We start from the raw sequence: 23632 nt of genomic DNA on the forward strand, positions 1-23632 counted from the left end.
CTCACTCACTCACCCACCCACCCACCCACCCACTCACCCACCCACCCACTCACCCACCCACTCACCCACCCACCCACCCCCTCACCCACCCACCCACCCACTCACTCACTCACCCACCCCCCCCACCCACCCACCCACTCACTCACCCACCCACTCACTCACCCACTCACCCACCCACCAACTCACACACCCACCCACCCACTCACCCACCCACTCACTCACCCACCCACCCACCCACCCACTCACCCACCCACCCACTCACTCACTCACTCACCCACCCAACAACCCACCCACCCACCCACTCACCCACTCACCCACCCACCCACCCACCCACTCACCCACCCACCCACCCACTCACCCACCCACCCACTCACCCACCCACCCACCCCCTCACCCACTCACCCACCCACCCACCCACTCACTCACTCACTCACCCACCCCCCCACCCACCCACCCACCCACTCACCCACCCACCCACTCACCCACCCACTCACCCACCCACCCCCTCACCCACCCACCCACCCACTCACTCACTCACCCACCCCCCCACCCACCCACCCACTCACTCACCCACCCACTCACTCACCCACTCACCCACCCACCAACTCACACACCCACCCACCCACTCACCCACCCACTCACTCACCCACCCACCCACCCACCCACCCACCCACTCACCCACCCACCCACTCACTCACTCACTCACCCACCCAACAACCCACCCACCCACCAACTCACACACCCACCCACCCCCTCACCCACCCACTCACCCACCCACCCACTCACCCACCCCCTCACCCACCCACCCACCCAACCACTCACGCACCCACCCACCCACTCACCCACCCACTCACCCACCCACTCACTCACCCACCCACCCACTCACTCACTCACCCACCCACTCACCGATCTGCGCCATCACCTGGCAGAGCGCCACCTGCCTCAGCAGCGTGGACTTGCCGCTGTTGTTGGGCCCGGTGACGATGAGGAAGTTGGAGGCGTCTGACAGGAAGACGTCGTTGGGCACCAGCGGCCAGCCCAGCACCCGCTCCAGGATGGGGTGGCGAGTCCCCTTGAGCGCCAGCGTGTCGGAGAAGTCCGGACGCACTGCAGCTCACCCCAGACAGCGAGGGGGGGGGGGGGGGCACGGGGGGGGGGGGGGCACGGTGGGGGGAGGTCACGGGGGGGGGGAGGTCACGGGGGGAGGTCACGGGGGGGGGAGGTCGCAGGGAGGGGGGGAGGTCACGGGGTGGGAGGTCACGGGGGGGAGGTCACAGGGAGGGGGAGGGAGGTCACGGGGTGGGAGGTCACGGGGGGAGGTCACGGGGGTAGAGGTCACGGGGGGGAGGTCACGGGGGGAGGTCACGGGGTGGGAGGTCACAGGGGGGAGGTCACGGGGGGGGGAGGGAGGTCAGGCGGGTGGAGGTCACGGGTGGGGGGAGGTAACGGGGGGGAGGTCACGGGGGGGGGGGGGAGGTCACGGGGGTGGAGGTCACGGGGGGTAGAGGTCACGGGGGTCACACGGGGTCCCCTAGGGAGGGTGTCACCCCACCACAACAAAACTAGAAGTGATTTTACCCCTCGAGAGGTTAAGTCACCTCTTGGTGCTGTTGTTGGCATCACCGTCACCGTCATCGTCATCATCACCGTCATCATCATCAACATCGTCATCATCATCATCATCACCATAATCGTCACCATCATCATCATCAACATCGTCATCATCATCACCATCATCATCACCATAATCATCACCATCATCACCAACATCGTCATCATCATCACCATCATCGTCATCATAATCGTCACCATCATCATAATCATCGTCACCATCATCATCATCATCACCATCATCATCGTCACCATCATCATCAACATCGTCACCGTCATCATCGTCATCAACATCAGAATCATCATCACCATCGTCACCATCATCATCACCATCTTCACCATCATCACCATCGTCAACATCATCATCATCACCATCATCATCGTCATCACCATCATCATCGTCATCATCATCACCATTATCGTCATCATCATCATCGTCATCATCACCATTATCGTCACCATCATTACCATCATCATCATCATCACCGTCATCGGCACCAAAATCATCACCATCGTCATCATCATCACCATCATCATCGTCATCAACAACATCAGAATCATCATCACCATCGGAGGTCAAGGGACAGACTCAGGTGCCATGGATTTATTGTTGTGCCAGGCTAGGTGCATGAGGAGGTCTAGAGACAGACCTAAGTACCAGCAGCATGGACACCGCTTATAGAGACACAATGTCCTACATCATTCTCCCACTCACTCACCCACCCACCCACCCACTAACCCACACACCCACTCACCCCCTCACCCTCACTCACCCACCCACCCACTCACTCACCCACTCACCTACTCACTCTCCCACTCACCCACCCACCCACTCACCCACTCACCCACCCACCCACCGCGTACCGGACTTGGTGAGCGTGGTGCGGTGAGCGAACGCCAGCAGCATGTCCACCATAGACACGGCGTCACCAAGCCGGTACAGACACACCATGTCCCCACGGACCTCCGCAAACAGCTTGGACAGCACCCTGGGCATGCAGACAGAGTGGGGGTCAGTATAGTAGTGTAGTGTATAGTGTAGTGTGTATAGTGTAGTGTATAGTGTAGTGTGTAGTAGTGTATAGTGTAGTGTATAGTGTAGTGTGTAGTAGTGTATATTGTAGTGTGTAGTAGTGTGTAGTGTAGTGTATAGTAGTGTAGTGTGTAGTAGTGTATAGTGTAGTGTGTAGTAGTGTATAGTGTAGTGTATAATGTAGTGTATAGTGTAGTGTATAGTAGTGTAGTGTATAGTGTAGTGTGTAGTAGTGTATAGTGTAGTGTGTAGTAGTGTAGTGTGCAGTAGTGTATTGTGTAGTGTATAGTGTAGTGTGTAGTAGTGTATAGTGTAGTGTATAGCGTAGTGTGCAGTAGTGTATAGTGTAGTGTGTAGTAGTGTAGTGTGTAGTAGTGTATTGTGTAGTGTATAGTGTAGTGTGTAGTAGTGTATAGTGTAGTGTATAGTGTAGTGTGTGTGTAGTGTATAGTGTAGTAGTGTAGTAGTATAGTGTAGTGTATAGTGTAGTGTGTAGTAGTGTATAGTGTAGTGTGTAGTAGTGTAGTGTATAGTGTAGTGTAGTGTAAAGTGTAGTGTATAGTGTAGTGTATAGTGTAGTGTGTTGTAGTGTATAGTGTAGTGTATAGTGTAGTGTGTAGTGTAGTGTGTAGTAGTGTATATTGTAGTGTGTAGCAGAGGTGGGACAAAGTCATTGTTATGCAAGTCCAAGTCGAGTCGCAAGTCATCAAATTCATGACTCGAGTCTGACTCGAGTCCAAGTCACATGACTCGAGTCCACATCTCATAGGTGGGACAAAGTCATTGTTATGCAAGTCCAAGTCGAGTCGCAAGTCATCAAATTCATGACTCGAGTCTGACTCGAGCCCAAGTCACATGACTCGAGTCCACACCTCTGGTGTGTAGTGTATAGTAGTGTAGTGTATAGTGTAGTGTGTAGCAGTGTATAGTGTAGTGTATAGTGTAGTGTGTAATAGTGCATAGTGTAGTGTATAATGTAGTGTATAGTAGTGTAGTGTATAGTAGTGTAGTGTATAGTGTAGTAGTGTATAGTGTAGTGTATAGTGTAGTGTGTAGTAGTGTAGTGTATAGTGTAGTGTAGAGTGTAGTAGTGTTGTGTATAGTGTTGTGTATAGTGTAGTGTATAGTGTAGAGTGTAATAGTGTAGTGTATAGTGTAGTGTATAGTGTAGAGTGTAGTAGTGTATAGTGTAGTGTATAGTGTAGTGTGTAGTGTAGTGTATAGTGTAGTGTATAGTTTAGTGTATAGTGTAGTGTGTAGTGTAGTGTGTAGTGTATAGTGTAGTGTATAGTGTAGTGTGTTGTAGTGTATAATGTAGTGTATAGTGTAGTGTATAGTAGTGTAGTGTATAGTAGTGTAGTGTACAGTGTAGTGTATAGTGTAGTGTGTAGTAGTGTATAGTGTAGTAGTGTAGTGTATTGTGTAGTGTATAGTGTAGTGTGTAGTAGTGTATAGTGTAGTGTATAGTAGTGTATAGTGTAGTGTATAGTGTAGTAGTGTATAGTGTAGTGTAATGTAGGGTAGTGTATAGTAGTGTAGTGTATAGTGTAGTGTGTAGTAGTGTATAGTGTAGTGTGTAGTAGTGTATTGTGTAGTGTATAGTGTAGTGTGTAGTAGTGTAGTGTAGTGTGTAGTAGTGTATTGTGTAGTGTATAGTGTAGTGTGTAGTAGTGTATAGTGTAGTGTATAGTGTAGTGTGTGTGTAGTGTATAGTGTAGTAGTATAGTGTATAGTGTAGTGTATAGTGTGTAGTAGTGTATAGTGTAGTGTAGTGTGTAGCAGTGTAGTGTATAGTGTAGTGTGTAGTGTAGTGTGTAGTGTATAGTGTAGTGTATAGTGTAGTGTGTAGTAGTGTATAGTGTAGTGTATAGTGTAGTGTGTAGTAGTGTATAGCGTAGTGTGTAGTGTAGTGTGTAGTAGTGTATATTGTAGTGTGTAGTGTATAGTAGTGTAGTGTATAGTGTAGTGTGTAGTAGTGTATAGTGTAGTGTGTAATAGTGCATAGTGTAGTGTATAGTGTAGTGTAGTGTGTAGTAGTGTAGTGTATAGTAGTGTAGTGTATAGTGTAGTGTGTAGTAGTGTATAGTGTAGTAGTGTATAGTGTAGTGTGTAGTAGTGTATTGTGTAGTGTGTAGTGTAGTGTATAGTATAGTGTAGAGTGTAGTAGTGTAGTGTACAGTGTAGTGTATAGTGCCGTGTATAGTGTAGAGTGTAGTAGTGTATAGTGTAGTGTATAGTTTAGTGTATAGTGTAGTGTGTAGTGTAGTGTGTAGTGTATAGTGTAGTGTGTTGTAGTGTATAGTGTAGTGTAGTAGTGTATAGTGTAGTGTGTAGTAGTGTGTAGTAGTGTATAGTGTAGTGTATAGTGTAGTGTATAGTGTATTGTATAGTGTAGTGTGTAGTGTAGTGTGTAGTAGTGTATAGTGTAGTGTGTAGTAGTGTATAGTGTCGTGTATAATGCAGTGTATAGTGTAGTGTATAGTAGTGTAGTGTATAGTAGTGTAGTGTATAGTGTAGTGTGTAGTAGTGTATAGTGTAGTGTGTAGTAGTGTAGTGTAGTGTGTAATAGTGTAGTGTGTAGTGTAGTGTGTAGTAGTGTATAGTGTAGTGTGTAGTAGTGTATAGTGTAGTGTGTAGTAGTGTATAGTGTAGTGTGTAGTGTAGTGTTTAGTGTAGTGTAGAGTGTAGTAGTGTAGTGTATAGTGTCGTGTATAGTGTAGTGTATAGTGTAGTGTGTAGTAGTGTATAGTGTAGTGTATAGTGTAGTAGTGTAGTGTATAGTGTAGTGTGTAGTGTGTAGTGTAGTGTGTATAGTGTAGTGTATAGTTTAGTGTATAGTGTAGTGTATAGTGTAGTAGTGTATAGTGTAGTGTAGTGTGTATAGTGTAGTGTAGTGTGTATAGTGTAGTGTATAGTAGTGTAGTGTGTAGTAGTGTAGTGTATAGTAGTGTATAGTGTAGTGTATAGTGTAGTGTGTAGTAGTGTATAGTGTAGTGTAGTGTATAGTGTAGTGTATAGTAGTGTAGTGTGTAGTGTAGTGTATAGTGTAGTGTAGAGTGTAGTGTGTAGTAGTGTATAGTGTAGTGTATATTGTAGTGTATAGTGTAGTGTGTAGTGTAGTGTATATTGTAGTGTATAGTGTAGTGTGTAGTAGTGTATAGTATAGTGTGTAGTGTATAGTGTAGTGTAGTGTATAGTGTAGTGTATAGTGTAGTGTACAGTGTAGTGTACAGTGTAGTGTATAGTGTAGTGTATAATAGTGTATAGTGTATAGTGTAGTGTGTAGTAGTGTATAGTGTAGTGTGTAGTAGTGTGTAGTGTAGTGTATAGTGTAGTGTGTAGTAGTGTAGTGTGTAGTAGTGTAGTGTATAGTGTAGTGTATAGTGTAGTGTATAGTGTAGTGTATAGTAGTGTAGTGTATAGTGTAGTGTATAGTGTAGTGTGTAGTGTAGTGTATAGTAGTGTAGTGTATAGTGTAGTGTATAGTGTAGTGTATAGTGTAGTGTAGAGTGTAGTGTGTAGTAGTGTATAGTGTAGTGTATATTGTAGTGTAGTGTGTAGTGTATAGTGTAGTGTATAGTGAAGTGTGTAGTAGTGTATAGTATAGTGTGTAGTGTATAGTGTAGTGTATAGTGTAGTGTATAGTGTAGTGTATAGTGTAGTGTATAATAGTGTATAGTGTAGTGTATAGTGTAGTGTATAGTGTAGTGTAGTGTATAGTAGTGTATAGTGTAGTGTAGTGAGTCGTGGGACAGATGGAGATGATCCACCACGCTCTGCCTGGGGTAGGGGGGGTCCCTCACACGTTGGACATGAGGTAGATCTCCTCCACGGCCTCCTGACTGCGGCAGTTCAGCCTCATGAGGTCCATGGTGGTGAAGCTGAGGCGGTTCCCACGTTTACTCACCTGGTGAGTGAGGGGTGGTGAGGGGTGGGGTGAGCGGTGGTGAGCGGTGGTGGTGAGTGGTGGGGTGAGTGGTGGTGAGTGGTGGTGAGTGTGGTGGGGGGAGTGGTGGTGAGTGGTGGTGAGTGTGGTGGGGTGATTGGTGGGGTGAGTGGTGGTGAGTGGTGGTGAGTGATGGTGGTGAGTGGTGGGGTGAGTGGTGGTGAGTGTGGTGGGGTGAGTGGTGGTGAGTGGTGGTAAGTGGTGGTGAGTGGTGGTGGTGAGTGGTGGGGTGAGCGGTGGTGAGTGGTGGTGAGTGTGGTGGGGTGAGTGGTGGTGAGTGGTGGTGGTGAAGCTGAGGCGGTTCCCACGTTTACTCACCTGGGGGGTGAGGGGTGAGTGAGGGGTGAGTGAGTGGTGGGGTGAGTAGTGGGGTGAGTGGTGGGTGAGTGGTGGTGAGGGGTGGTGAGTGGTGGTGAGGGGTGTGGTGAGTGGTGGGGTGAGTGGTGGTGAGTGGTGGTGAGTGAGGGGTGGGGTGAGTGGTGGGGTGAGTGGTGGTGAGTGGTGGTGTGAGGTGTGGGGTGAGTGGTGGTGATGGGGGTGAGGGGTGGGGTGAGTGGTGGGTTGAGTGGTGGGGTGAGTGGTGGTGAGTGGTGGGGTGATTGAGGGGTGGGGTGAGTGGTGGGGTAAGTGGTGGGGTGAGTGGTGGGGTGAGTGGGGTGAGGGGTGAGACTCACACAGTCTATGAGTCTCTGTGTGGTGAGTCTATGGGTCTCTGTGTGGTGAGTCGATGGGTCTCTGTGTGGTGAGTCTATGGGTTTCTGTGTGGTGAATCTGTGGGTCTCTGTGTGGTGAGTTTATGGGTCTCTGTATGGTGAGTCTGTGGGTCTCTGTGTGGTGAGTCTATGGGTCTCTGTGTGATGAGTCTATGGGTCTCTGTGTGATGAGTCTATGGGTCTCTATGATGAGTCTATGGGTCTCTATGATGAGTCTATGTGTCTCTGTGTGGTGAGTCTATGAGTCTCTGTGTGATGAGTCTGTGGGTCTCTATGATGAGTCTATGGGTTTATGTGTGGTGAGTCTGTGGGTCTCTGTGTGGTGAGTCTGTGGGTCTCTATGATGAGTCTACGGGTCTCTGTGTGATGAGTCTATGGGTCACTGTGTGGTGAGTCTATGGGTCACTGTGTGGTGAGTCTATGGGTCTCTGTGTGATGAGTCTATGGGTCTCTGTGTGGTGAGTATGTGGGTCTCTATGAAGAGTCTACGGGTCTCTGTGTGATGAGTATATGGGTCATTGTGTGGTGAGTCTATGGGTCACTGTGTGGTGAGTCTATGGGTCTCTGTGTGATGAGTCTATGGGTCTCTGTGTGATGAGTCTATGGGTCTCTATGATGAGTCTGTGGGTCTCTATGATGAGTCTGTGGGTCTCTATGATGAGTCTATGGGTCTATGTGTGGTGAGTCTGTGGGTCTCTGTGTGGTGAGTCTGTGGGTCTCTATGATGAGTCTACGGGTCTCTGTGTGATGAGTCTATGGGTCACTGTGTGGTGAGTCTATGGGTCACTGTGTGGTGAGTCTATGGGTCTCTGTGTGATGAGTCTATGGGTCTCTGTGTGGTGAGTCTGTGGGTCTCTATGAAGAGTCTACGGGTCTCTGTGTGATGAGTCTATGGGTCATTGTGTGGTGAGTCTATGGGTCACTGTGTGGTGAGTCTATGGGTCACTGTGTGGTGAGTCTATGGGTCTCTGTGTGATGAGTATTTGGGTCTCTGTGTGATGAGTCTATGGGTCTCTGTGTGGTGAGTCTGTGTGTGTGTGGTGAGTCTATGGGTCTCTATGATGAATCTATGGGTCTCTCTGTGGTGAGTCTATGGGTCTCTATGATGAGTCTATGGGTCCCCGTGTGATGAGTCTATGGGTCTCTGTGTGATGAGTCTATGTGTCTCTGTGTGGTGAGTCTGTGGGTCTCTATGATGAGTCTATGGGTCCCCGTGTGATGAGTCTATGGGTCTCTGTGTGATGAGTCTACGGGTCGCTGTGTGATGAGTCTATGGGTCATTGTGTGGTGAGTCTATGGGTCACTGTATGGTGAGTCTATGGGTCTCTGTGTGATGAGTCTATGGGTCTCTGTGTGATGAGTCTATGGGTCTCTGTGTGGTGAGTCTGTGTGTGTGTGGTGAGTCTATGGGTCTCTATAATGAGTCTATGGGTCTCTCTGTGGTGAGTCTATGGGTCTCTATGATGAGTCTATGGGTCACTGTGTGGTGAGTCTATGGGTCTCTATGATGAGTCTATGGGTCTCTATGATGAGTCTATGGGTCTCTGTGTGGTGACCTTGATGAAGACCTCTGGCAGGCGCTGTTTGGGCTGCAGGCAGTGAGCGGGCGTCTGGATGTAGAAGCCGCGCACGGCGCTGTAGCTCATGGACATGGGCAGGTTGTGAATCTCGGACAGCTGCTTGATGATCTCTGGGAGAGAGAATGGGCAGGGGGCAGAGGGGGGGGGAGATTATAATGGAACCCACGACCTCCTGCCTACCAGGCGAGGTAGTTGACAGCTCATAGCCACCGTGACGATGACGACGATGATGATGATGAAACCCACGACTTCCTGCCTACCAGGCTAGGTAGTCGACATCTCATAGACACCGTGACGATGAGGATGATGATGGTGGTGGAACCCACGACCTCCTGCGTACCAGGCGAGGTAGTTGACATCTCATAGCCACCGCGACAATGACGACGATGAAAGAGACACGCAAACTCCGAACGTACGACAGCAAGGCAGTAGACGAAGAGAGGAAGAGAAACAAAGACGGCCGGGGGGGGGGAGGGTGGTGGTGGGTGAGCGGTGCCGTGCCTTCGATGTCTCCGACGGCCTCGGAGAGGATGCGCCGAGCGAGGTCCAGGAAGCCGTTGAGGCCGGACCGCACCACGTGGCAGCGCCGCGTCCGGGCCGAGAGGAGGTTCCCCTTGCGGAGGGGAAGATCGTCGGTGAGCACGGCGCGCAGCCTGTCCAGGATCGCAAGGAACCTGGCACGGGCACGGGGACGCGGGCGGGGGAGGGAGGAGACGCGGTGATGGTGGTGTCACCAACGCCATCGACAACGCCGCCAACAACAACACCCACTAAACAACACCACCACCAACTTCACCACAACCACCACCACTGCTAACACCCACTGCAAAATAACTCCACCACCAACTTCACCACAACCACCACCACCGCCTGAACACCACCACCAACAACTTCACCACAACGACCACCACCGCTAACACCCACTGAACAACAACACCACCACCAACTTCACCACCAACTTCACCACCACCGCTAACACCCACTGAACACCACCACCACCAACTTCACCACCACTACCACGATCCACCAGCAACACCACCAACACCACCACCAACGCCACACCACCAATCCTGCCATCACCACTGCCACCACCACCATGAATGCAACCACCACCGCCACCAACTGAACACCACCACCACCACCACGATCCAACACCACCAACACCACCACCACTGCCACCAACGCCACCACCACCAATGCTACCACTAACAACAACCGCCATTCGCCACTAAAAGGCGGTGACGTCACCACGAAGCTTGTGCCGGGCCGCGTGCACCTTGAGGCTGCCTCGTGAAGTGTCGAACGCCCGCTGGCAGGAGGTCACTCCCTCACTCACCCACTCAATCACCCACTCACTAACCCATGCCCCAACTCACTAAACAACCCATCCACCCACTCACCCACCCACCCACGCACGCAACAACAACAACCGCCATTCGCCACTAAGTTGGGGTTGACGTCACCACGACGCTTGTGCCGGGCCGCGTGCACCTTGAGGCTGCCACGTGAAGTGTCGAACGCCCGCTGGCAGGAGGTCACGGGGCAGACCCAGCAGGTGCCGCGGGTCGAATGATTGAGATGACCGAGATGACTGGCTGATGCACCACCTGTGCCCACTACTGTGTCAACTCGCTGTGCTTTAGCCACCTGGCGCTCCGCTTGTTGTTGTGAGCGTCGCTCCTCCGCCATCCGTTGTTGTTGGAGGGTGACTGCCTCCAACTGCACAGTAGCGTCCTTCACGAGCCTCCTCCACAGAGGCCGATCTTGACACCGCTGGTACCAGTCATCGGCAAGTCCACTCAGCTCCACATCCTCCTGTACCACATCACTCCATCTCTTCTCTAGGCCTCTCGATCCGGCCGAACAAAAGCTGTTTAGGCATGCGGTGACTGGGCATGCGGGCTACATGACCCAGCCAACGCAGCCTTGCCTGCCGGAGGAACTCACCAATGGGACTTTGTCCAGATCTTTCAAAGATTTGTGAGCTCCTCACACAATCCAGCCTGGTTAAACCCACCCCCACCACCACCACTACCACCAAGCCAACCCCCACCACCACCACTACCTCCACCACCACCACCACCACCAACCCCACCACCACCCCCACCACCACCACTACCACCACCACCACCTCCACCACCCCCACCAACCCCACCACCAACCCAACCACCACCTCCACCACCACCACCACCCACACCACCACCTCCACCACCACCACCCCCACTACCACCACCACCTCCATCACCACCACCTCCACCACCACCACCTCCACAACCCCCACCAACCCCACCACCACCTCCACCACCACCAACCCCACCACCAACCCCACCACCACCTCCACCACCACCACCCCCACCACCACCTCCACCACCACCCCCACCACCACCACCTCCACCACCACCACCACCTCCACCACCACTACCACCACCACCACCTCCACCACCACCACCCCCACCAGCCTCGTCACCTCCACCACCACCACCTCCACCATCACCACTCCCACCCCCACCACCACCCCCACCACCACCACCTCGTCACCTGCAGTCCAACAGGGAGCTGTGGTAGGCTGTCAGCAGCGGCGTCTTGCAGGGGCTGAGCGCTCGCTGGGAACACAGCAGAAAGAGGTGAGAGGTGAGGGTCACTCACCACTCACACTCACCACTTGCTGGGAACACAACAGGCAGGGGAGAGAGAGGTGAGGGTCACTCACCACTCACACTCACCACTCATCTCACCACTCACACTTACCACTTGCTGGGAACACAGCAGAGGAGAGAGGTGAGGGTCACTCACCACTCACCTAACCACTCACCACCACTCACACTCACCACTCGCTGGGAACACAGCAGAGAGAGGTGAGGGTCACTCACCACTCTCACTCACCACTCACACTCACCACTCACTACTCACCACTCACCTCACCACTCACTACTCGCCACCCACCACTCACCACTCGCTGGGAACACAGCAGAGAGAGGTGAGGGTCACTCACCACTCACACTCACCACTCGCTGGGAACACAGCAGACAGGGGAGAGAGAGGTGAGGGTCACTCACCACTCACCTCACCACTCACCACTCGCTGGGAACACAGCAGACAGGGGAGAGAGGTGAGGGTCACTCACCACTCACCTCACCACTCACACTCACCACTCACACTCACCACTCACACTCACCTCACCACGCACATTCACCACTCACACTCACCACTCACACTCACTACTCACTACTCACCAGTCACCACTCACCTCACCCCCCAGCGGCAGCTGTCTCTGTGTGTGAGTCCCCCCAGCGGCAGCTGTCTCTGTGTATGAGTCCCCCCAGCGCCAGCTGTCTCTGTGTGTGAGTCTGGGGGGGTCCCCCCAGCGGCAGCTGTCTCTGCGTGTGAGTCTGGGGGGGTCCCCCCAGCGGCAGCTGTCTCTGTGTGTGAGTCTGGGGGGGTCCCCCCAGCGGCAGCTGTCTCTGTGTGTGAGTCTGAGGGGGTCCCCCCAGCGGCAGCTGTCTCTGCGTGTGAGTCTGGGGGGGGGGTCCCTCCAGCGGCAGCTGTCCCTGTGTGTGAGTCCCCTCAGCGGAAGCTGTCTCTGTGTGTGAGCCTGGGGGGTCCCCCCAGCTGCAGCTGTCTCTGCGTGTGAGTCTGAGGGGATCCCCCCAGCGGCAGCTGTCTCTGTGTGTGAGTCTGAGGGGGTCCCCCCAGCGGCAGCTGTCTCTGTGTGTGAGTCTGGGGGTCCCCCCAGCGGCAGCTGTCTCTGTGTGTGAGTCTGAGGGGTCCCCCCAGCGGCAGCTGTCTCTGTGTGTGAGTCTGAGGGGTCCCCCCCAGCGGCAGCTGTCTCTGTGTGTGAGTCTGAGGGGTCCCCCCAGCGGCAGCTGTCTCTGTGTGTGAGTCTGGGGGTCCCCCCAGCGGCAGCTGTCTCTGTGTGTGAGTCTGAGGGGATCCCCCCAGCGGCAGCTGTCTCTGTGTGTGAGCCTGGGGGGTCCCCCCAGCTGCAGCTGTCTCTGCGTGTGAGTCTGAGGGGATCCCCCCAGCGGCAGCTGTCTCTGTGTGTGAGTCTGAGGGGGTCCCCCCAGCGGCAGCTGTCTCTGTGTGTGAGTCTGGGGGTCCCCCCAGCGGCAGCTGTCTCTGTGTGTGAGTCTGAGGGGTCCCCCCCAGCGGCAGCTGTCTCTGTGTGTGAGTCTGAGGGGTCCCCCCAGCGGCAGCTGTCTCTGTGTGTGAGTCTGGGGGTCCCCCCAGCGGCAGCTGTCTCTGTGTGTGAGTCTGAGGGGATCCCCCCAGCGGCAGCTGTCTTTGTGTGTGAGTCTGAGGGGGTCCCCCCAGCGGCAGCTGTCTCTGTGTGTGAGTCTGAGGTCCCCCCCAGCGGCAGCTGTCTCTGCGTGTGAGTCTGAGGGGGTCCCCGCAGCGGCAGCTGTCTCTGTGTGTGAGTCTGAGGGGGTCCCCCCAGCGGCAGCTGTCTCTGCGTGTGAGTCTGAGGGGATCCCCCCAGCGGCAGCTGTCTCTGTGTGTGAGCCTGGGGGGTCCACCCAGCGGCAGCTGTCTCTATGTGTGTCCCCCCAGCGGCAGCTGTCTCTGTGTGTAAGTCTGGGGGTCCCCCCAGCGGCAGCTGTGTCTGTGTGTGAGTCTGGGGGTCCCCCCAGCGGCAGCTGTCTCTGTGTGTGAGTCCCCCCAGCGGCAGCTGTCTCTGTGTGTGAGTCCCCCCAGTGGCAGCTGTCTCTGTGTGTGAGTCTGGGGGGTCCCCCAGCGGCAGCTGTCTCTGTGTGTGAGTCTGGGGGGGTCCCCCCAGCGGCAGCTGTCTCTGTGTGTGAGTCTGGGGGAATCCCCCCAGCGGCATCTGTCTCTGTGTGTGAGTCTGGGGGGGTCCCCCCAGCGGCAGCTGTCTCTGTGTGTGAGTCTGGGGGTCCCCCCAGCGGCAGCTGTCTCTGTGTGTGAGTCTGGGGGGGGTGATCAATAAGGAGAGGCTGCCACTCCTCTGTCGGGAGCTGGACCGGTACCGCCTGGATCTCTGTGGCATTCAGGAGGTCCGGTGGACCGGTTCTGGCTCCTGCCACCATGAGGGGTGGACAGTCCTCTACTCGGGGCAGGAGACTGCCAAACAACAGGGTGTGGCTCTTCTTCTGAACAAAAGAATGAAGGGGGCGTGGGAGCGTGGCGGTGAGGTGTGGGAAGCTGTAAGCCCCAGGATACTTTGGGCTCGCCTTCCCATCAACCAGAGGCGACGAGTGGTGGTCGTGGTTACTTATGCCCCCACCAAAGACGAACATCCGTGGAGGGATACAGGCAAAGCCGATGAGTCATATGCTTTCTATGACCTCCTGTCACAGGTGCTGGCTAAAGTGGCCACTCGAGACAGAGTCATCTTGTTGGGTGACTTCAATGCCTGAGTTGGTCATGATGCTGGCACCTGGTCTGGAGTGATTGGAAGGCATGGGCCAGATCAGCTCAATAATAACGGTAGGAGGCTGCTAGATTTTTGTGCAGCCCATGGGCTTGTAATTACCAACACGCTCTTCCGGCATCGGCGCATCCACACAACATCATGGATACATGCCGGGTCCAAGCAAGAACATCTGCTAGACTACATAGTGACGGACCAGCGGATGCGAGCCCATGTCCTTGACACCAAGACCTACCGTGGAGCTGATCTGCCCTCTGACCATCGACTAGTCATCTGTAAGATGCGCCTGCCATTCTTCCACTCCGGTGGTGGGTGTACACCCAGGATCCCATTCCAACCAAAAGTGGCTTGGTTTCAGTTAGCTGATGAAAGTTGCAAGCGAGAATTTCATCATCGCTTGGAGCTGGGGTTGGCATCGTCCCCCACTCCACCTGATGTCGAGGGTAAATGGGCGAGGTTTAAGACTGTGACTCATGCAGCTGCAATGGCTGCTTTGGGCACGCGGTCCAGACCTCCCCAGAAACCCTGGCTGACAGAGGAGGTGTTCAGGTTAATTGAGAAAAAGCGACAGGCCCACTCTCATCACCTACAGCATCCCACGTCAGAGAATGAGGAGGTTTACCGCAGCCTTTGCTCGGAGGTTCGGAGAGCCGTAAGGCGCTGTAAGGATGGGTGGTGGTCGCGGGTTGCTGAGGAGATGGAGTCTGCCTCAGTGGCCCGCGATCACAAATCACTATTTAACTCCATCAAAAAAGTAACCTGCAGCGCCACACCTATTACCATCATTAGAGGAAAAAACGGTGATCCAATATCCGACCCCCAGGGACAGGTTTGCAGATTTGCTGAGCATTTCTGTGAGGTCCTGGGGGAGGGAAAATCTCACAGCCAGGAAAACATCATGGCACAAAGTGGGGATAACCCTGCTGAGGTTGCGGTGCCTCAAATATTGGAAGAGGTCACCCCCTGTGAGTGGCTGGCTGAGGTGCCAGCTGTTGAGGAAGTACTGAGGGCGATCCGGAGTCTGAGGCCAGGGAAGGCACCGGGCAGAGATGATCTCCCAAGCGAAATGCTGAGGGAGGGTGGTGTTTGTGCACAGACTGCCCTATATGACATCATAACAACAGTCTGGACCACTGGACGGGTTCCGCAGGACTGGAAGGATGCCCTGGTGGTCCCCCTCTTTAAGAAGGGGGACCGTACCGACTGTAACAACTACAGGGGCATCTCACTCCTCAGTGTGCCGGGTAAGGTCCTGGCAAGGATTATTCAACATCGCCTTGCTGGGCACGCTGAGGAGAGGCTTGCGGAGCCCCAATGCGGTTTCAGGAAAGGGCGGTCCTGCACAGATGCCATATTTTCTGTCCGTCTGCTACAGCAGAGGTGTAGGGAATTCCAAAAAGACCTACATCTCTGCTTTATTGACCTGGTCAAGGCCTATGATACCATCAGTAGGACTGGGCTCTGGGTTGTTCTTCGTGCTTTCGGAGTCCCTGACCCTCTGCTCACGATCATTAAGGACCTTCATGATGGTGAGCGGGCCCGGGTAAAACTACGTGGCCGGGAGTCGGAGCCTTTCCCTGTACACCTTGGGGTGCGACAGGGATGTCCTCTGGCTCCCACATTATTTAACATCTATTTCGACTGCGTAGTTCGTGAAGCCTTCAATAGCTGTACCGGGGGAATTTCCATTTGGTACAGATATAATGGGAGGCTGATCGACGCCCGGGTGCGATCAAGGGATGGCTCCCTATTGGTCAACCACGTTATGTATGCCGATGATTTGGTAATAGCTGCTCATTCAGAAGAGGAGTTGGAGACGCTGCTGCTGAGACTGGAGCGTGCCACTAAGAGGTGGGGCCTTACCATCAGCCCCACCAAAACTAAGCACCTGCCTGGGTATTTTGTACCATCGGACACTCCACCTCCACAACTCCCAATCGGTGATGGGGTAGTGGAGAGAGTGGAGAGTTTCCCATACCTGGGCAGTGTGCTTATGACCGGCTCCAGTTTATCAGCAGAGGTCTCACTCCGAATCAGTCGAGCGGCAATATCTTTTCATCGGTTGCGTAACGCTGTGTGGAAACTACCTGGTCTGTCGCTCCGCACGAAGCTTCAGGTCTTCTCGGCCACGGTCATTCCCTCCCTTCTCTACGCTTGCGAAACGTGGACCCCCCTAGTGGAGCATCTTCGCCGGTTGGAAACATTTAGGCTGGCCTGCCTACGATCCATCCTGGGTTTAACCAGGCTGGATTGTGTGAGGAGCTCACAAGTCCTTGAAAGATCTGGGCAAAGTCCCATCAGTGAGCTCCTCTGGCAGGCAAGGCTGCGTTGGCTGGGTCATGTAGCCCGCATGCCCAGCCACCGCATGCCTAAACAGCTTTTGTTCGGCCGGATCGAGGGGGCTAAACGGGCGCGGCACGGGCTAGAGAAGAGATGGAGTGATGTGGTACAGGAGGACGTGGAGCTGAGTGGACTTGCCGATGACTGGTACCAGCGGTGTCAAGATCGGCCTCAGTGGAGGAGGCTCGTGAAGGACGCTACTGGGCAGTTGGAGGCAGACGTCCTCCAACAACAACGGAGGGCGGTGGAGCGACGCTCACAACAACGAACGGAGCGCCGGGTGGCTAAAGCACAGCAAGTTGGTACAGTAGGGGGCACAGGTGGTGCATCAGCCAGTCATCTCGGTCATCTCGGTCAGTCGACCCGTGGCACCTGGGTCTGCCCCGTGACCTCCTGCCAGCGGGCGTTCGACACTTCACGTGGCCTCAAGGTGCACATGGCCTGGCACAAGCGTCGTGGTGACGTCACCGCCACTTAGTGGCGAATGGCGGTTGTTGTTGTTGTTGTCCCCCCAGCGGCAGCTGTCTCTGTGTGAGTCTGGGGGGGTCCCCCCAGCGGCAGCTGTCTCTGTGTGTGAGTCTGAGGGGGCCCCCCAGCGGCAGCTGTCTCTGTGTGTGAGTCTGGGGGCGTCCCCCCAGCGGCAGCTGTCTCTGCGTGTGAGTCTGGGGGGGGTCCCTCCAGCGGCAGCTGTCCCTGTGTGTGAGTCCGGCAAAACAACCTCCTACCTCCTCGCGGTGCCGGACGGGCAACACTGTCGTGGGCAGTGCTGTGGGGGGAGGGCCAATGCCCATTGGCCTCTCCCCTCATGGCGTCTGTGACCACCACTGTGGCTAAACGGGGGCTCTGGACGGGTGCGAGGGGCTGGTAACCCCTCCACCTTCAATTAACCACCACTAAACTACGAATTAAACATAAACCTGTAATTAATAAGCTTGTGCCGGAGGCCCCGGGGGGTCAGGCTTTTATGACGTCTCCTGGCCAAACCCCATTTGGCGGAGCCAGGAGATTGAATTTTCACCCTCGGGGCTCCTCCAGAAACAACGAAAAACCATTGTGGATGGCCACGTGGAATGTTCGAACGCTCACTGCGGAGGAGAGGCTGCCACTCCTCTGTCGGGAGCTGGACCGGTACCGCCTGGATCTCTGTGGCATTCAGGAGGTCCGGTGGACCAGTTCTGGCTCCTGCCACCATGAGGGGTGGACAGTCCTCTACTCGGGGCAGGAGACTGCCAAACAACAGGGTGTGGCTCTTCTTCTGAACAAAAGAATGAAGGGGGCGTGGGAGCGTGGCGGTGAGGTGTGGGAAGCTGTAAGCCCCAGGATACTTGGGCTCGCCTTCCCATCAACCAGAGGCGACGAGTGGTGGTCGTGGTTACTTATGCCCCCACCGAAGACGAACATCCGTGGAGGGATACAGGCAAAGCCGATGAGTCATATGCTTTCTATGACCTCCTGTCACAGGTGCTGGCTAAAGTGGCCACTCGGGACAGAGTCATCTTGTTGGGTGACTTCAATGCCCGAGTTGGTCATGATGCTGGCACCTGGTCTGGAGTGATTGGAAGGCATGGGCCAGATCAGCTCAATAATAACGGTAGGAGGCTGCTAGATTTTTGTGCAGCCCATGGGCTTGTAATTACCAACACGCTCTTCCGGCATCGGCGCATCCACACAACATCATGGATACATGCCGGGTCCAAGCAAGAACATCTGCTGGACTACATAGTGACGGACCAGCGGATGCGAGCCCATGTCCTTGACACCAGGACCTACCGTGGAGCTGATCTGCCCTCTGACCATCGACTAGTCATCTGTAAGATGCGCCTGCCATTCTTCCACTCCGGTGGTGGGTGTACACCCAGGATCCCATTCCAACCAAAAGTGGCTTGGTCTCAGTTAGCTGATGAAAGTTGCAAGCGAGAATTTCATCATCGCTTGGAGCTGGGGTTGGCATCGTCCCCCACTCCACCTGATGTCGAGGGTAAATGGGCGAGGTTTAAGACTGTGACTCATGCAGCTGCAATGGCTGCTTTGGGCACGCGGTCCAGACCTCCCCAGAAACCCTGGCTGACAGAGGAGGTGTTCAGGTTAATTGAGAAAAAGCGACAGGCCCACTCTCATCGCCTACAGCATCCCACGTCAGAGAATGAGGAGGTTTACCGCAGCCTTCGCTCGGAGGTTCGGAGAGCCGTAAGGCGCTGTAAGGATGGGTGGTGGTCGCGGGTTGCTGAGGAGATGGAGTCTGCCTCAGTGGCCCGCGATCACAAATCACTATTTAACTCCATCAAAAAAGTAACCTGCAGCGCCACACCTATTACCATCATTAGAGGAAAAAACGGTGATCCAATATCCGACCCCCAGGGACAGGTTTGCAGATTTGCTGAGCATTTCTGTGAGGTCCTGGGGGAGGGAAAATCTCACAGCCAGGAAAACATCATGGCACAAAGTGGGGATAACCCTGCTGAGGTTGCGGTGCCTCAAATATTGGAAGAGGTCACCCCCTGTGAGTGGCTGGCTGAAGTGCCAGCTGTTGAGGAAGTACTGAGGGCGATCCGGAGTCTGAGGCCAGGGAAGGCACCGGGCAGAGATGATCTCCCAAGCGAAATGCTGAGGGAGGGTGGCGTTTGTGCACAGACTGCCCTATATGACATCATAACAACAGTCTGGACCACTGGACGGGTTCCGCAGGACTGGAAGGATGCCCTGGTGGTCCCCCTCTTTAAGAAGGGGGACCGTACCGACTGTAACAACTACAGGGGCATCTCACTCCTCAGTGTGCCGGGTAAGGTCCTGGCAAGGATTATTCAACATCGCCTTGCTGGGCACGCTGAGGAGAGGCTTGCGGAGCCCCAATGCGGTTTCAGGAAAGGGCGGTCCTGCACAGATGCCATATTTTCTGTCCGTCTGCTACAGCAGAGGTGTAGGGAATTCCAAAAAGACCTACATCTCTGCTTTATTGACCTGGTCAAGGCCTATGATACCATCAGTAGGACTGGGCTCTGGGTTGTTCTTCGTGCTTTCGGAGTCCCTGACCCTCTGCTCACGATCATTAAGGACCTTCATGATGGTGAGCGGGCCCGGGTAAAACTACGTGGCCGGGAGTCGGAGCCTTTCCCTGTACACCTTGGGGTGCGACAGGGATGTCCTCTGGCTCCCACATTATTTAACATCTATTTCGACTGCGTAGTTCGTGAAGCCTTCAATAGCTGTACCGGGGGAATTTCCATTTGGTACAGATATAATGGGAGGCTGATCGACGCCCGGGTGCGATCAAGGGATGGCTCCCTATTGGTCAACCACGTTATGTATGCCGATGATTTGGTAATAGCTGCTCATTCAGAAGAGGAGTTGGAGACGCTGCTGCTGAGACTGGAGCGTGCCACTAAGAGGTGGGGCCTTACCATCAGCCCCACCAAAACTAAGCACCTGCCTGGGTATTTTGTACCATCGGACACTCCACCCCCACAACTCCCAATCGGTGATGGGGTAGTGGAGAGAGTGGAGAGTTTCCCATACCTGGGCAGTGTGCTTATGACCGGCTCCAGTTTATCAGCAGAGGTCTCACTCCGAATCAGTCGAGCGGCAATATCTTTTCATCGGTTGCGTAACGCTGTGTGGAAACTACCTGGTCTGTCGCTCCGCACGAAGCTTCAGGTCTTCTCGGCCACGGTCATTCCCTCCCTTCTCTATGCTTGCGAAACGTGGACCCCCCTAGTGGAGCATCTTCGCCGGTTGGAAACATTTAGGCTGGCCTGCCTACGATCCATCCTGGGTTTAACCAGGCTGGATTGTGTGAGGAGCTCACAAGTCCTTGAAAGATCTGGGCAAAGTCCCATCAGTGAGCTCCTCCGGCAGGCAAGGCTGCGTTGGCTGGGTCATGTAGCCCGCATGCCCAGCCACCGCATGCCTAAACAGCTTTTGTTCGGCCGGATCGAGGGGGCTAAACGGGCGCGGCACGGGCTAGAGAAGAGATAGAGTGATGTGGTACAGGAGGACGTGGAGCTGAGTGGACTTGCCGATGACTGGTACCAGCGGTGTCAAGATCGGCCTCAGTGGAGGAGGCTCGTCAAGGACGCTACTGGGCAGTTGGAGGCAGACGTCCTCCAACAACAACGGAGGGCGGAGGAGCGACGCTCACAACAACGAGCGGAGCGCCGGGTGGCTAAAGCACAGCAAGTTGGTACAGTAGGGGGCACAGGTGGTGCATCAGCCAGTCATCTCGGTCATCTCGGTCAGTCACCCGTGGCACCTGAGTCTGCCCCGTGACCTCCTGCCAGCGGGCGTTCGACACTTCACGTGGCCTCAAGGTGCACATGGCCTGGCACAAGCGTCGTGGTGACATCACCGCCACTTAGTGGCGAATGGCGGTTGTTGTTGTTGTTGTCCCCCCAGCGGCAGCTGTCTCTGTGTGTGAGTCTGGGGGGGTCCCCCCAGCGGCAGCTGTCTCTGTGTGAGTCTGAGGGGGTCCCCCCAGCGGCAGCTGTCTCTGTGTGTGAGTCTGGGGGGGTCCCCCCAGCGGCAGCTGTCTCTGCGTGTGAGTCTGGGGGGGGTCCCTCCAGCGGCAGCTGTCCCTGTGTGTGAGTCCCCCCAGCGGCAGCTGTCTCTGTGTGTGAGCCTGGGGGGTCCCCCCAGCTGCAGCTGTCTCTGCGTGTGAGTCTGAGGGGATCCCCCCAGCGGCAGCTGTCTCTGTGTGTGAGTCTGAGGGGGTCCACCCAGCGGCAGCTGTCTCTGTGTGTGAGTCTGGGGGTCCCCCCAGCGGCAGCTGTCTCTGTGTGTGAGTCTGAGGGGTCCCCCCAGCGGCAGCTGTCTCTGTGTGTGAGTCTGGGGGTCCCCCCCAGCGGCATCTGTCTCTGTGTGTGAGTCTGGAGGGGGGTCCCCCCAGCGGCAGCTGTCTCTGTGTGTGAGTCTGGGGGGGTCCCCCCAGCGGCAGCTGTCTCTGTGTGTGAGTCTGGGGGGGGTCCCCCAGCGACAGCTGTCTTTGTTGAGTCTGGGGGGGTCCCCCCAGCGGCAGCTGTCTCTGTGTGTGAGTCTGGGGGTCCCCCCAGCGGCAGCTGTCTCTGTGTGTGAGTCTGAGGGGATCCCCCCAGCGGCAGCTGTCTCTGTGTGTGAGTCTGAGGGGGTCCCCGCAGCGGCAGCTGTCTCTGTGTGTGAGTCTGAGGAGGTCCCCCCCAGCGGCAGCTGTCTCTGCGTGTGAGTCTGAGGGGGTCCCCGCAGCGGCAGCTGTCTCTTTGTGTGAGTCTGAGGGGGTCCCCCCAGCGGCAGCTGTCTCTGCGTGTGAGTCTGAGGGGATCCCCCCAGCGGCAGCTGTCTCTGTGTGTGAGCCTGGGGGGTCCACCCAGTGGCAGCTGTCTCTATGTGTGTCCCCCCAGCGGCAGCTGTCTCTGTGTGTGAGTCCCCCCAGTGGCAGCTGTCTCTGTGTGTGAGTCCCCCCAGTGGCAGCTGTCTCTGTGTGTGAGTCTGGGGGGTCCCCCCAGCGGCAGCTGTCTCTGTGTGTGAGTCTGGGGGGGTCCCCCCAGCGGCAGCTGTCTCTGTGTGTGAGTCTGGGGGAATCCCCCCAGCGGCAGCTGTCTCTGTGTTTGAGTCTGGGGGGGTCCCCCCAGCGGCAGCTGTCTCTGTGTGTGAGTCTGGGGGTCCCCCCAGCGGCAGCTGTCTCTGTGTGTGAGTCTGGGGGGGGTCCCCCCAGCGGCAGCTGTCTCTGTGTGTGAGTCTGGGAGGGGGTCCCCCCAGCGGCAGCTGTCTCTGTGTGTGAGTCTGGAGGGGGGTCCCCCCAGCGGCAGCTGTCTCTGTGTGTGAGTCTGGGGGTCCCCCCAGCGGCATCTGTCTCTGTGTGTGAGTCTGGAGGGGGGTCCCCCCAGCGGCAGCTGTCTCTGTGTGTGAGTCTGGGAGGGGGTCCCCCCAGCGGCAGCTGTCTCTGTGTGTGAGTCTGGAGGGGGGTCCCCCCAGCGGCAGCTGTCTCTGTGTGTGAGTCTGGGGGTCCCCCCAGCGGCATCTGTCTCTGTGTGTGAGTCTGGAGGGGGGTCCCCCCAGCGGCAGCTGTCTCTGTGTGTGAGTCTGGGGGGGTCCCCCCAGCGGCAGCTGTCTCTGTGTGTGAGTCTGGGGGGGGGGGTCCCCCCAGCAGCAGCTGTCTCTGTGTGTGAGTCTGGGGGGGTCTCCCCAGCGGCAGCTGTCTCTGTGCATGAATGTGGGGGTCCCCCCAGCGGCAGCTGTCTCTGTGTGTGAGTCTGGGGGGGTCCCCCAGCGACAGCTGTCTCTGTTGAGTCTGGGGGGGTCTCCCCAGCGGCAGCTGTCTCTGTGCATGAATGTGGGGGTCCCCCCAGTGACAGCTGTCTCTGTGCGTGAGTCTGGGGGGGTCCCCCAGCGACAGCTGTCTCTGTTGAGTCTGGGGGGGGTCCCCCAGCGGCAGCTGTCTCTGCATATTTGTGTGCCACTCACGGATAAATGTCCCCTACGGTGTTAATGATGATGATAGTGATCAATAATAATTAGTGATGATAGCGATTGACACTAATTGGTGATGATATTGATCACCAATAATTAGTGATGATAGTGATCAACAATAATTAGTTATCATAGCGATGAACACTAATTGGTGATGTCGTCGTGATCTCGGCGGGGCGACGTCACCTGCAATGGCGCCACCAGCTCCAGCACGTGCTTGAGGTGCACCGCGTAGTTGATCTTAGACTCGGCAGTCCGCAACTGGGACAGGGCGCACATGGACAGGCAGATCAATAGACAGACACGCATAGAGATACACGAAGACAAACACTCACGTAGATATACACACGCGGCTCTGTGACTGTCGTTCTGTGATTAACGCGGCACGGATTGGTTCAAGTGCGTCACGTGACCGTGAGCGAGCAGCCAATCAGAGGCGTGCCCCTCCCCAGACATGTACGCCCCCTGATTGGTTGAAGTGCGTCATGTGACCGCAAGCAAGCAGCCGGGGGAGTGAGAGTGAGACAGAGCCGCGCTCTCTCCACTGCTGCCCTGAGGCAGAGCCGCGCTCTCTCCGCTGCTGCCCTG

At 55.4% G+C, this 23632-nt stretch overlaps 1 protein-coding gene across 1 annotated transcript in view; it reads right to left on the reverse strand.

The window, feature by feature from the left end:
- MSH4 (mutS homolog 4) overlaps positions 1 to 23632 on the reverse strand; it is a 54307-nt gene that overhangs the window by 6764 nt on the left and 23911 nt on the right. The window contains exons 10-16 of the mRNA XM_078616917.1: positions 23231 to 23305; positions 11422 to 11486; positions 9385 to 9557; positions 8860 to 8993; positions 6448 to 6551; positions 2476 to 2600; positions 907 to 1107 (exon numbers count right to left, since the gene is read on the reverse strand). Of these exons, the coding sequence (XP_078473043.1) occupies positions 907 to 1107; positions 2476 to 2600; positions 6448 to 6551; positions 8860 to 8993; positions 9385 to 9557; positions 11422 to 11486; positions 23231 to 23305 (877 nt within the window). The remainder of the gene's footprint in view (positions 1 to 906; positions 1108 to 2475; positions 2601 to 6447; positions 6552 to 8859; positions 8994 to 9384; positions 9558 to 11421; positions 11487 to 23230; positions 23306 to 23632) is intronic.

The sequence above is a fragment of the Lampetra planeri genome, chromosome 52, assembly GCF_965212315.1.
Source record: "Lampetra planeri chromosome 52, kcLamPlan1.2.h2, whole genome shotgun sequence".
NCBI classification, from domain to species: Eukaryota; Metazoa; Chordata; class Hyperoartia; order Petromyzontiformes; family Petromyzontidae; genus Lampetra; species Lampetra planeri.